The sequence below is a fragment of the Nilaparvata lugens genome, chromosome 5 (assembly GCF_014356525.2).
Source record: "Nilaparvata lugens isolate BPH chromosome 5, ASM1435652v1, whole genome shotgun sequence".
Taxonomy (NCBI): Eukaryota; Metazoa; Arthropoda; class Insecta; order Hemiptera; family Delphacidae; genus Nilaparvata; species Nilaparvata lugens.
Window position 1 is genome coordinate 9,047,633 of NC_052508.1, and position 14,676 is coordinate 9,062,308.

The window sequence follows — 14,676 nt, forward strand, 5'->3', positions numbered from 1 at the left end:
AGTATGAAAGCTTTACCTGACGTTTCTTTAATGTGAGATGGCAATAAGTTGTAGATTCGGATACCTGAACTCCTTACCCCTCGCTCATACATAGTACTTCGGTGTGCTTTATCTCTCAAATTATTTCTGTATCTGGTCGAATATTGGTGAAATAAAATACTTTATAATTTAATTTACTTTACTTTACTTTTCTTATTCGTCACAATTATTGAACTGCATTAAGGGAGCAACGATCCCGCAGTATATGACACGTCAAAGTTTAATCTAATATCTACCATCCCTATTTCAACACTACAGATCCCGCATAACATACATCAATCAAACACTACTCAACAAGGAAGTCTGCTAACCTGTACGGACACAATACAATAAGGAATTCCCTAAGTGTTTTTTTGAACTCCTTCAAGCCATCAATTTCTCTTATGTGAGATGGGATTGAATTAAATATTTTCATTCCCATATATAACGGGCCACTCTCCAGCAGGCTTAGTCTGTGATGTGGGTTTAATTTCTACTAAATTGAATGTGTAATGTGCAATGTTTTTTGTTTTAGAATCGGTGTCGAGCCTGATGCAGTTGATGGGCGTTCACAAGGCGGGGCGGGGGTTGGCTCTGGAGGCGGTGAAGCAGAAAGCGGCAGTAGTGCACCGCCTCAACGCACACACGCGCATACGCGCACTACTCAAGACCATGGTCAAGGTATGCCATGCCAATCTAAACATGATATAACAAAAATTAAATCAATAGAAAAATTAAGAAGAGAACAAAACGATGTTCCACAAAAGCCTGTTAAAATAAGTTTTTGACCACAGCACAATTACATAGATACGATCACCCCGTCTTTCGGAGGAGACGATAAACCGTCGGTCCCGATTACCTGAAAAGTAGTCGTCATCTCTCATCATCATCCCTCTCAATCATTAATGTTGTATATTAACCAGCTGAAGTTGTGTGTCAGCGCATAAGATCTGTCTGTGTGATAGCTCCCAAAATAGCCTCAACTGATGCTATGAATGAATGAAAAAACTGTAGTTATTGCATACAATGAATACTCCAGTTGTCTAGATATGATAAATCACAACATTGTTTTTTCAATGTTATTTGTTTTATCCTGAAAAAGAACGAAGGAGTCGGTAAATTGTGTTGTCCAACGAACTTGATCTGTAAAAAGGGTCGAAGAATATGTGTTCAAAATTTGAAGCTGATTGATCAAGTCTTTCAAAAGTTATAGTCGAACATACACACAGACGGACAACGACTTTGGCCTTGAGTCAAAAGTAAGAACTCTCTAACGCTTCTCAATAATTGAATGAGCGAAGCGAATTCTATGTTTCAAGTCAATCGGCGTTTGTCTGTTTGTTTGTTTGCACCGCAGTTATGGACCGATTTGGATAAAATTTGGTATACAAGTACTTTGAAACTATGTATTTAAAATTTTTGAATTCATCCCCGTTTCATGATGGCGGCCCTTTATTCGGAAATTTCACCCTAAAAATCAACCTTTTCAATACTATATCGGATCAGGTTCAAATTGGGCTCATTCTTCTTAGCGCTTCAAAGTGGCATTATTTCATGTATCACGTGTTCAAAATTTTTGGAATTAGAATTTTTTTGAAAGTTCCAATCCAAGTTTCAGATTTTTTATCTTTTCAACCGTGCTTCCGAGCTCAAAAGTGTAGATGACCTTCATTTTTCAGCGCTCCAAGGTGGTCTTATTTCATATATCGCATGTTCATAATTTTTAAAAATTAGAATTCGATAATTTTTTTTCAGTCCCACATTTAAAGTTTCAGATTTTTTATTTCTTTGAGAGTGCATCCTAGCTCAAAAGTGTAAATAGCTTTTATTTCTCAGCGTCCTCCACCGATCCTATTACATATATCATCATATTCTATCCAATCTGTATGTGTGTGAATAGGCGGGCGTGTATGTGAGTAGTGATGTTAGTGAGTGTAGCGAGTTCTACTGTTCTCCGAACTATTAGTAATTATAATTGACCAAGCGAAGTGAGGTCTAAGATTCAAGTCGACGGTTTGGCATTTCTCTTAATTTTTAAATGTTTATATGTTGCGCATTTATGGCGAAACGCGGTAATAGATTTTCATGAAATTTGACAGATATGTTCCTTTTTTAATTGCGCGTCGACGTATATACAAGGTTTTTGGAAATTTCTCATTTGAAGGATAATATAAAAGGAAAAAGGAGCCTCCTTCATACGCCAATATTAGAGTAAAAATCAGACTATAGAATTATTCATCATAAATCAGCTGACAAGTGATTACACAGATGTGTGGAGAAGCCAGTCTATTGTTGTATTTCCATAAGGTCTATAGTTTCAATCAGGTACTTGTGGATGAGAATACTGCGTGAGGTCTACTGTTCACAGAACTACTAGTATTTAAATATTTGTTGGTTGCAGTTTGAAGACACAGGCATGGTGGGCCTGAACGACTACTTTGTACGCTACAAAGCCTACTGTGAGCGGCTCTATGCTCTCACCAAAGACCTGCTCGCCTCCGAAGAGCTCACTGCCGACCGGGTGCATTCCGCCATCAATCAGATTGCCGCTATCATTGAGGAAACATGTGAGTCATATTATTAATAACTAGCAGGTAACCCGTGCTCCGCAAGGGTCTATTTTAAAACTTGACAAACTGAAAAATTGACATCTTGAAGAATTGAAAATAGGCCTATAACCATCCTCGTTTAATTAAGAATCTTTTATGCAATATTTCAAATCAATCAGTCCAGTAGTTCAGACGTGATGATGTCTGCATTTGTCAAACATAATTTTCCTATCCCGTACGTGTATAAGCCAGTTCTTTCCTTTATTATAGTACTAGCCGTCAGGCTTGCTTCGCTCGCCATATCTGTCTAGCCAGGGGGCTCTGCCCCCTGGACCCCCGACTGGATGGTACAAAAATGAGATCAGCGGGCGCTCGCCTGAATTTTTCATTTGAGCATGCTTCATTCCATCAGAAAGTCAAAGTACTGAGAAAAACGTTGGTGAAACGCTGATTTTGGGCGTATCTTTGACGTTATTGTAAATTCCTTCTAACACAACATTATTACATCCTAGCTGAGCTTCTATACTGAATTTGAACATTTTCTGTTCATTTGTTCTCGATAAAGCTGAGAAAACGCTAATTTTGGGCGTATCTTTGACGTTAATGCAAATTCCTTCCAACACAACATTATTACACCCTAGCTGAGCTTCTGTACTAAATTTAAACAATTTCTGTTCATTTGTTCTCGATAAATCTGAGAAAAAGCAGAAAAAAAACGCTTATTTCGGGCGTATCTTTGACGTTATTGCAAATTCCTTCTAACACAACATTATCAAACCCTAGCTGAGCTTCTGTACTAAATTTAAACAATTTCTGTTCATTTGTTCTCGATAAAGCTGAGAAAACGCTGAAAAACGCTAATTTTGGGCGCATCTTTGGATTTTTTTTCAAATCCGTTCTTAGTGCGCCTCTAAAGGGCCAACTGAACATACCTACCAAATTTGAACGTTTTTGGTCCGGTAGATTTTTAGTTCTGCGAGTGAATGAGTGAGTGAGTCAGTCAGTCAGTCAGTGAGTGATTGCCATTTCGCTTTTATAGATATAGATAGGAGATTACAATATGGTAACTTATTAAAATATATTCTGGCCAACAACCTCAAAGCTTTACAATGACTTTGACAATCTCTTATGTTGAATATTGATCTGCGTATTTTTTCTAGTGCTATACGAAAATGCTCTTGTTAACTATTATACATCAAACTCATTGATTCGAATACTGTTTCACTGCATATAGCTTGTTTCCCACTTATCAGTGATACTGAAATTGACAGTGAAAATATTATTTCTACAAGTTCTAATGGGACCATTCATACTCGCTCAGCCTTCGTGAGTGGGAACAGTCCAATCACATGAAAATGATATTTCCACTATACCGGTCACTTTCAATGATAAGTCTGGTTTTCATTAGTAGAGTTAGTGGTAGAGTTCCCTGGGCAAGTACTAACTATTTTGTGAATTCTCCTAATGAAAACGTTCATGGTAGAGTACTAGTTTTTAGTAGAGTAGAGTGGGATAGTACTCTACCACTTGCCTTCCCCCACCACCGCTTCTCACTCTACACTACAACTACGATGCTAATGAAAACAGTTTTTGTGTAGTTGAGAAGTTGATATTGTGGTAATTATTCATATTGAATGAAAAAGACTAAGAAATTGTCAAAAACCACTGATTTATCAGTGGTTAATAAATTGGTGGTTAACTGATAAATCAGTGGTTTTTTGACAATTTCTTAGTCTTTTTCATTCATAATGAAAACAGTCTCGAGCTAGTAGAGTCGTGCTGTAGACTATCAAGTTTAACAAGTATTGTTATTTATTAAAAAGTATCAATTTATTAAAAGTATTAAAAGTTTTTATAGTAGTATTATAGTTTTTATAAAAGTATTAAAAGTATTGAAAGTTTATTAAAAGTATTGACATTTGAAGGTTAGTTCTGTTCACTAGACGACACACTTCACCTTCTATTCTCAATTGTAGTGAAAACAGTTACTAGACCAGGTAAGTAGAGTAGAGTTAACTCGGTAGAGTTAGTATGCCAGTTACTCGACCACTAACTCTACTAGTGAAAACCAGGCTCACTGATGTATGGAAATCCTGCGTTAATGGTGCAAATTAAATGCGCTTTTATATGAAAATTTAATTTTGTGAATTTTGATCAGTAACTTATAAATTTTCAAATTTATTTGTTGTGTGTTGTTGTAGTGTCAGGCGGAATCTACGAAGAACTGTTGAACTTCTCAGTGAACGGTGTGGGGGGTGCAGGAGCAGGGGTAGGTGGAGGAGGCAATGGGGGAGATGCTAATACAGCCAAGCAGACCAAGCGGCCCCCTCTACTCAGGCAGGACAGTGTCTGCCTCTCACCCTGCAAACAACCAATCAGAGACCCGCAAACTGGAAAAGGTAAATTCAAATTAATAAACCAATATACTGAGTGTTCCACCAAATGTGTAACAGCCGTAGAAGGTGTATAGATTCTACAGGATGTCTGATAAGTCACTCCCTATTTTATACAGCTATAATTTCTTCATTTATGAACCAATTTTGTTAGAACTACATTTGTTAGATAGAGCACTCCTAGAGGTTGTGTTTAACACCGATTTTCATTCTTTTCAGTTTAGAAATGCCCCTTCTCTTGACTGTGGAAGAACGAGCCAAAATAGCAGCTCGTTATGAGGTCTGGGGATCTGTGGTGCGAGTACAAAGGTGGTGGAGGGCTGAACGAGGGATCCATGCAACACTGGATGCAAAAACTGTTGAAAATTGCTATTCCAAATTATTAATCATTAATCATTATTGACCATCAACGTCAAGGACAGCAGAGAATGATGACAGAGTTCGTGTGAAATGTTCATGAGGAGCCCTAAGAAATCACAGCATCAAGGATCTCGTGAAAGTGGTCTTTCACGTTACTATGTTGCAACTATTCTTAAGAAAGATCTCAGTTTCAAACCATAGAAGCCACGAGATCCTTGATGCAGTGATTTCTTAGGTCTCCTCATGAACATTTCACGAACTCTGTTAACATTTTCTGCTGTCCTTGACGTTGATGGTCTTCCTGATCGTTTTGGATCTGCGACACTCCCTTTAATAATTTGGTAATTAATAATTTGTTAGTAATATGGAATAGCAATCTACAACAGTTTTTGCATCCAGTGTTGCATGGATCCCTCGTTCAGCCCTCCACCACCTTTGTACTCGCACCACAGATCCCCATAACTCATAACGAGCTGCTATTTTGGCTCGTTCTTTTACGGTCAAGAGAGGGGGTATTTCTAAACTGAAACAAATGAAAATTGGTGTTGAACATTACCTCAAGGATTGCTCTATCTAACAAATATAGTTCTAACCAAATTGGTTCATAAATAAAGAAATTATAGCTGTATAAAAATAGGGAGTGACTTATCAGAGACCCTGTATATTATAAATGTTTGGAAATATTTGTATCGACCTTAGTTTTCGAGTTATAATGATTTTTCGATATTTTTGAAAAACGTCGATAACTATAGTGAGGTCCACGTTATAATGGCAGTGGGGAAAGATATTAGAACAACGTTGCCGATCCTCTGTCTTGTCATTGCTTTCTATAGACGGTAGCTGATACAGGTTACATATTAACTGTTCATTCTCGTTTAAAAGAATCAATTATATTTTATTAAGCAAGAAATTATATTTTTCAATAATTTCATAATAAATTTTCATAATTAAGATGAAATATTTTGTTAATTATTAATTCTACATTATTGAAAGACGATCTGGCAACAGAGCAAAGCGAGAAAGAGATAACGCTATCCGCTTTGTTGATTGATAGACAAGGATAGCAATACCATTGCAAATCAAACATTGCCATTATAACGTGGACCTCATTATAGCGAGTTAATTTTAGTCTGTTTGACACAACAACTACAAGGCTTGACCTATTTCGGACTATGTGTAACCTTATCTAAATTTGGGAGAGAAATAGCACAAGGTTATCTTATTTTTTCTCGCCCTATCATTTTGATGATGTACTTATTGTATGAATGAATAAATAAATGTGTCTCTATTAAAAAAGGATGAATATATGAATGATTCGTTTGTCCTTTTCTGATAATTTTACATGATTGTTTCAATTTTACATGTTTGTATTAATGAATTGAATTGAATTGTTGTGTTGCAGCCGTTCAGGAGAGAAACAAGTACGCACTGAGCGTTTGGCGTCGCGTCAGATTGAAGTTGGAAGGTCGCGACAGAGACCCTGGTCGCAAGTACTCCGTTCAGGAACAGGTAATTTCTCATCTAATAAAAATGACAAATAACTTGTTTCCGCCTTCGAATAATACAACAGTTGAATACAATAATTGGTTTCAGAATTTTACTTGTATTGACTCTCTACCAGTTTTAATTTGGATGGCTCGTTGAAGTAAATTATAACGCGCCGGTCAAGAGAACCCGAGTTCGAATCTCGACCGGGGCAAACGTTTTTGACAACAGCACAATCACATGTATACGGCCACTCCGTATATCTCCTCTTTCGAAGGAGACGATACGAGGGATCCATGCAACACTGGATGCACTGGATGCAAAAACATTGAGATCTTTCTTAAGAATCGTTGCAACAGAGTAACGTGAAAGCCCACTTTCACGAGATCCTTGGCACAGTGCTCCTCATGAACATTACACGAACATTTCACATTCTCTGCTGTCCTTGACGTTGATGGTCTTCCTGATCGTCTTGCTTCTGCGATACTCCATGCTGTTAGTAATTTGGAATGGAAATTTTTAACAGTTTTTGCATCCAGTTTTTCATGTATCCCTCGTTCAGCCCTCATCTTTGTACTCGCACCACAGATCCTCAGACCACATAACGAGCTGCTATTTTGGCTCGTTCTTCCACAGTCGAGAGAGGGGGCATTTTTAAACTGAAATAAATGAAAATTGGTTGAAAACACAACCTCAAGGAGTGCTCTATTTATCAAATGTACTTCTAACAACATTGGTTCATAAATAAAGAAATTATAGCTGCATAAAAATAGGGAGTGACTTATCAGACACTCTGTATTTCTGTTCACTGGCCAATAATAGTATATTTCGCACCTAGAGCAGAAAATGAGATTTTTCCAGCTCGAAATCGGTTTTCAAGTCCGAGGCCGTAGGCCGAGGACTAGAAAAGATTGAGAGCTGGAAAAACATTTTTGCCCGTGGTGTGAACGATATTTTTCGCCACACTAATTGCTGACAAAATAAATAAAGAATACAAAATGAAGAATACTCGTTAAGCTATCGTACCTATCTCTTGATTTTAGTGGTAGAAGATTTGCAGTCAGGATTTCAGATTCTTTTAAAATTTCACTTGGAATACCACAGTCATCTTCAAGCATTTTTGAAAATTCAGAATGCACTAATCAACAATAAATAATTGAATAAAACTGGTTGCGAAGCGAATTAGTTTGATTCGAAACTGGAACTGAAATCATGGTGACTTCAACTGATGATGAAAGTGGACACTCGCCCGATCTAGCGGATGACTTATTAACTACTTCCATGAGCGGCTGGAAAGAGACAACTTTCTGGCCTAGACCGGAAAAGAAACCCTTTTCTGACGTCGTCTGCAAACAAGGTCTTTCAGATCTACGTAGGGACTGGAAAACAGCTGCTTTCTGTGCAGTGTGGCGAAAACAATATTGTTAAAAATACTATGAAACTCTATTATGAGTTTTTATGATGCTCTATTATGATGTAAGCCGTTTTGGGTGTATCCCGTGGCTTAATTTTGTATATGCATTGTATTGTAAATATATATATTTTTTTAATAAATAAATATCAACTATTATGTACATTTCTTTAATTTTATCACGTTGTAGGAAATTCTCCGTTGAAATTTTACCTTTCTATAATATTCATCACAGTTTTAATGTTTTATTGTGTTTTGTTCACAGGTTGATTGGACAATAAACGAAGCGACAAGTCTGGAAAATCTGGCACTGCTATACGAGGGCTGGACTCCGTGGGTGTGAGAGAGAGAGGGGAGATGAAACAGGGATAAGATTTGCGCTCTCTCTTGCGCCCATTGGTTTCTCACACACGTCCTCTCTCTCTTGCTCTCCTGTGAAAAACTTGGAGAGAAAACGAGGAGATGAAGATGATGATATAAAGAAGAAGCTGAAGAAAGAGGAGAAGAAGAACATCCAAGTGCTGCTCCTCCCCACCCCTGACCCTCCTAGAACGGGGGGCAAAAGGGGATTCAAAAATATAGCGGAGGGGCTAAACTTGGAATAACTACATCATCTATAATTATAGATTTTATTTTGGAGGGCTCTTAGGGGCGCCCTGTTAACATGTATGTTGCTATAAGGATGAAAGTCATTGATAAAGATGTGTCAAAGTGCAGCATGTGAACAGGGCTCTGTTTCGTTAGACTTGGGTAATCTTATAATAATACAGGATCAGCTGATTTTATCTCGTTTATACTAAGTGATATAGAAATGTTGCTACCTAACCTCCATTGTGTCATCATTTGAGTTGAATCATTCTGTAAATTTAAAACAACTTCAGATGGAAAATCATTACATTCTCTGTACATTCAATCACCCTATGTATGTGGCAATGCCCATAATTTATGATATTATCGAGTCTTTAGTGATTTTCCTTCATTATAAGACCCAAGGTTAATGAAACCGACTCTCAAGAATAATAAAAACATGGGGCATACTGTATCTAGGCTCAATGGTTTTGTACTGTGTTTAACAACTACTGTATGAACTGGTGATAGTTCACTCGAGTGCTGTTGTAACAGCGTTTGAATAATTATGTAAAAATGTGCAATTTTGATGAAGGAAGAAAAGGAAAAAAGCAGTAGGAATTTCGATGAAGAATGGTGCAATCAGCTGATTGGTGGAGATATTCTTGGACCTTATCGTAGTATACTTTAATTGTTCTTGTTTTTTAAATGTTGACTAAGTATTTTTATCTATTGAACTCACATTCTCTTTTTAGTTTGAAAAAGAAACTGGCCTTTAATTGATCTTTAAATGTTGACCTTTTGTTTTTCAAGCAAAAGATTACTTTTTCCCACCTAGATTCATTATTGTTACACGTATGTCAAATTTAAATGTAAACAACAAGAATTGAATTTTTTTGAAAATTTGCTTGTTATTGCTTCATGAAATTGTTTCTATTTTATACGTTCGCCCCATTTCTGTGTGGTAATTTAATTAATTTTTGCTTTGATCACCAACCAAAATTTATTCTATTCAGTTGAATTTGTTCTAATAAAATTGTTTAGTTTCAATTCAGGCTCGTCTACTGTTTATAACATAATTAAACTGTAGAGATGTTTCCTGAAAATAGAATATGTTCAATACATTTTAAAACCTAGCATTGAAACAGCGGTCCTATCGCATTATGCCAAAAATGTTTTATAATTAAATTCAAAGACAAGACAATTTTCAATGTTTCAAATTCACAATTGACAATTTCTTAGTATTTTCATTTAATATCAAAGACAAGAGATAATAAAGTATCTAAATTTGAAAAGTCAACAATGGTGTAAGATGTAGAAAGCTGTAAGATACATCTTGAAATGGTTTGAAATAAATTTTAAAACTACTTAGATTAGAACTGGTTTATTCATTGTAATTCATGAAGTAAGAGTTTGAAAAAATAAGGTCCATTTCAAAATTAATTTGAAATATGTACGGCTGTATTGCACCGTGGGTTTAAAAAATACATGTGCTTCCTAAACCCAAAATCCAGCTTTATCGAAAATGATTTAATGTCAGTGTATTGTCTGTTTTCTTCCTGTTAACAATACTGATTAAACTTGAAATAATTGTGCTGTAGTTTTTAACCAATCATATTAGCCTACTGTCAATATCTGGGAAATAATGCAACTTTCACTTCACTCATATGAGATGATAATTATATTATTTATTGTTATATGATGACATCATCTTACGGTGGTTAAATCAGTAGACGTTGTTTTCTGATCGCCGATCAATTTCTTATCTCTAATCAAAATATTATTTATTCTTCAACTATTTTTTTTTCTATTAAAAATAAAAACTTATTTTGAAATCCAATTTTTGAGTTGTAATTTTTTTAGTCATCAGTTTTTAGTTCTATAAAATAGTTGCAGAATATTGACAGTCTTAGAATAATGTAGTGGTATCCGTTTTCTGGTTGAAATTCGTATTACATTAATAATCATCAATAAATTTATAATGAGGTTTTGACGATTCATAAAATAATTAGATCATTAACCATTGATGATACTGTTGCTCTCCAATACACTCCTTAGATTACAATGTAGAATGGTGTCTTTCTTTATTATTTTAGTCTTTGTGTTTCTTAGTTTATTAGTACTTCTTTGTGTGTCTGATCTTCTTCTAGAAAAATGTTTGGATATTATCAAACATTATTATTCGATAATGTTATAAATATAATTGTTTTCCAAACTAATTTAATTTCAGGAATATAATTATTCTATTTTAACTGATATCCATCTATCATATTCTCATTGTAAGTAATCATATTTTCAAAAAGTTATCAATCGTGTATTCAATGATGTTACAAATATAACATTTTTTAAATTTATTCTCTATTTCAAAAATTAGTTTCCTCTATGAATTTTGTGATTCTTGATCGTAATTTCCAAACATACCTGTACCCTGAATTCCACAATTTTGTTTTAGCTATTATTTCTTCTGTTATGATACACATCAGAAGTACTAAGTAATGTATTGTTCTATTCTATTCAATCAAGTTGTGTATTATTATAAAAAAGTCCCAAACTAATTGAATTTATATGAATTCTCTTCACATTATAGCTTGAACAGTTAAGGAAACTTTTCATTCGTACATTCTTGTCTGTAATAATTTGCATTTTCTGCACTGTGGGTTAAGAACATTCAACTTAATTACCATTAAAATAATTTTTCTAGAATAAGATCTGACTTACTTCCATACTTATATATTATTAGAGGTGGCTGCAGGTTTATCTCTTGTATAAGAATATTTTAGAATTTAATTGTGAGTTAATGAGATGAGATTCCAACAGATTGGCCTTTGTTTATTAGGTACTGTAGTAATATTGTAACCTTGAGCTACTAGTTTTTACAAAAAAATCAATTCAGTTTCAATTCCAGTTTTAAATTTTGAGTCAAACTTCTCTGAGTATTGATTTGTCCATGATTTTCATATGAAATGAGTATTCCAAACTGTATTGTAATCTTCAAATTAATTACACTCGTCTTAAACAAAATGTTAATAACTTAATCCTTATAGATTTTATGAGATTGAGCGGAACTTGACAAACACATGTTCATCATGTGTATGATAAGTTATGTTCAATCTAATAGAATCTATAAAAAGAGTTATTAACATGTTGTTAATAACTTAGGTGTAAACTGGGCTTAAGGATACTTATGTTATAACTCAATTAAATATTCTCCAATTGAATTCAAAACTCATCAACCATACCTATATTGAAACTTAAATCTACTGATATTTGAAACTTAAATTCTTTCATACCAAACTGTATTGAGCGCTACATATTTTAAGAGGTAATTTGTAGTTCAAAATTAGTTCTATTTTAAATTCTGTTACAGTGTAGGTCTTTATTTGAGAATCAATTGGTAGTTGAAATTTAAAAATCTCTTGAGATGCGTGTTGTTTATTTAGAGCATTAATTATCAAATTACTATTAAGAATAAATTATGTTCCAAGAATTTATTTAAAATTTAATATATTTGTCAGAATAAACATGTAATTTCTTCAGCCGCCTCTAAGCTTATTATTTTATGTTTCTTCTATTAGTGTAACCCTGTAGATGTTAGTCGATATTAATTTCTTTATTGTTATTTCAATAGCACATATTATTAAAGTCAACTGGGTTTCTATAAAGTGTCTTCAAATAACTCGTATGAATGGTATAACATTAAATTATATATTTCCATTCAAATGTTGTTGTTATTCCAAAGCTTCTTCACCTTATAATTTTTTTTTAATTGAAATGTAAGTCAATTACTCTACATCTATCTATAATAGAGGAAAGATTCGGCTTATACAAGTACTGGATTGGAAATACACGATTGACGCATCATCACGTCTGAACTACTGGACTGGTCAACTTGAAATGTTGCATATAGATTCTCAATTCACGGAAAATGGTTATAGACCTATTTTGAATTCTTCAAGTTTTTAATTAGACCCTTGCGGAGCACGGGTTACCTGCTAGTCCATGATTAAACATTAGAATATTGTCTGGTGTGGCGCACTCCACAACTTTCCTTGCCGTTGTGAAAATTGATCACCTGACGCTAGTGTTCCCGCGCATCTCAAGTCTACCATTCAAAGATTTGAGCCAGCTGATGACAGGACAATAACGCTGGAGACACGATGTCTGCTTTCTCTTCATAGTGAATCATTTAATAGAATCAACAGTTGCCTACAGTTTGCAATTGAATAATCACATTTTCTGGAATTTCGAGCTTATTTTTGATTTTAGGTGAAAATGTTACTGAACATTAATTGTAGAGATTCTCATGCTTAATCTTTTCCACTCGAAATTTTCTGTTTAATTTGTATCTGAAGCCTGATAATTGAGAATCTAAAATCAAACTTTGCATAGATGGGGCGGAGCTCCTGAAATTTTTACAGATATGCGACTTGTGGCAGTTGACAGAGCTTATCGATGACTATTCTAGGTATAACTAACCAAAATCGTTGGAGCCGTTTTTGATAAAATCGCGAAAAAACCTGTTTTTGACAACATTTTAGCCGCCATCTTGAATCGCATTTATCGAAATTGTTCGCGTCGAATCCTTATATTGTAAGGACCTCACGTTCCAAATTTCAAGTCATTCCGTTAATTGGGAGATGAGATATCGTGTACACAGACGCTCATACACACACATACAGACCAATACCCAAAAATCACTTCTTTGGACTCAGGGGACCTTGAAACTTGAAACTTGTAATTGGGGTACCTTAATTTTTTTCGGAAAGCAATACTTTCCTTACCTAAGGTAATAGGGCAAGGAAAGTAAAAATATCACAAATTTATTGAAAATTAGAAAAATTACTCGTCTTCAAACGCTTCTAACTCAAGAATAGGAGTGATATAGGAGGTTGCTTACAAGGGGGATGTTTCACAGAGACAAGTTCTCTCAGAGACAAGTAGTGTTTTTGAATGATATTAGTGTCACAGAGACAAGTCTCACAGGAGCAAGTATTTCTATAAATGGCAGTCTCACAGGAACAAGTTCCCACAGAGACAAGCACTTTCATAGAGACAAGGTCTCCGTCCAAAGTAGTAGCGCTATAAATGGCAGTCTCACAGAAGCAAGTTCTCACTGAAACAAGGTGTTTCACAAAAGGAAGGTCAGTGTCTTAAGAAATGGTCAGTGGTTAAGAAACCACAAATATCCTGGATGAAAAGGGGAATCAATTGCTATGTAGATTTGAATCTAAATGTCTAGGATACACTAAACAGTCCACTAAATTCATCATTTTTTCTCCACAGGAGAAACGTTTAAAGCTGGCATCAAATGATGTCACCACATTATTTACATATGTAAATTATATATTCATATATGTATGTCACGTGGATTGAAGGAGCGTTGTTTGTTGATTGAAGGAAGATTCTATTCTACTATTTGAATAAATCATAATGTAATTTACTTATCCACTTCGAGATTTACATAGTGATAATAAGTAGGAAATGAAATGTATAGCAAACACTTCAGTTGCTATGAAGGCCTACTGTATTGTACTCTGTAGTGTCTTATTTTTTACTAAAGTGATGAAGTATCAGAAAAAACTATTAGCATTGTTATGTATTATTTTCAATGTATTTTTTTCTCATTCTTTTCAATAATTCAAAATTTGTTATTATTTTAAATAAGTAGATAACTTAACTATTGTTTGTTTTTAATCATATTATTTGTATTATTTTTTTGTATTGTTATAATACTTGATAGAGAGTTGAGTGTAAGAGAGGGTCGACTGCGCCCTAACTTCGCTCTCTAAGAAAAATAAAGGCAGTCAATCTATTCTATTCATGTCACCATAACATATAATTATGTATATATATTAAAAAACAGATGACATCAAATTTATTAGAGCAAATGAAA

The 14,676-nt window shown here is 34.6% G+C and overlaps 1 protein-coding gene across 1 annotated transcript in view; it reads left to right on the forward strand.

The window, feature by feature from the left end:
• The window catches only part of LOC111045691 (serine/threonine-protein kinase SMG1-like), a 164,521-nt gene extending 152,018 nt beyond the window's left edge, over positions 1 to 12,503 (forward strand). The window contains exons 53-57 of the mRNA XM_039429368.1: positions 554 to 699; positions 2,420 to 2,585; positions 4,769 to 4,966; positions 6,723 to 6,829; positions 8,482 to 12,503. Of these exons, the coding sequence (XP_039285302.1) occupies positions 554 to 699; positions 2,420 to 2,585; positions 4,769 to 4,966; positions 6,723 to 6,829; positions 8,482 to 8,559 (695 nt within the window). The 3' untranslated portion in view covers positions 8,560 to 12,503. The remainder of the gene's footprint in view (positions 1 to 553; positions 700 to 2,419; positions 2,586 to 4,768; positions 4,967 to 6,722; positions 6,830 to 8,481) is intronic.
• Positions 12,504 to 14,676: the final 2,173 nt, after the last annotated feature.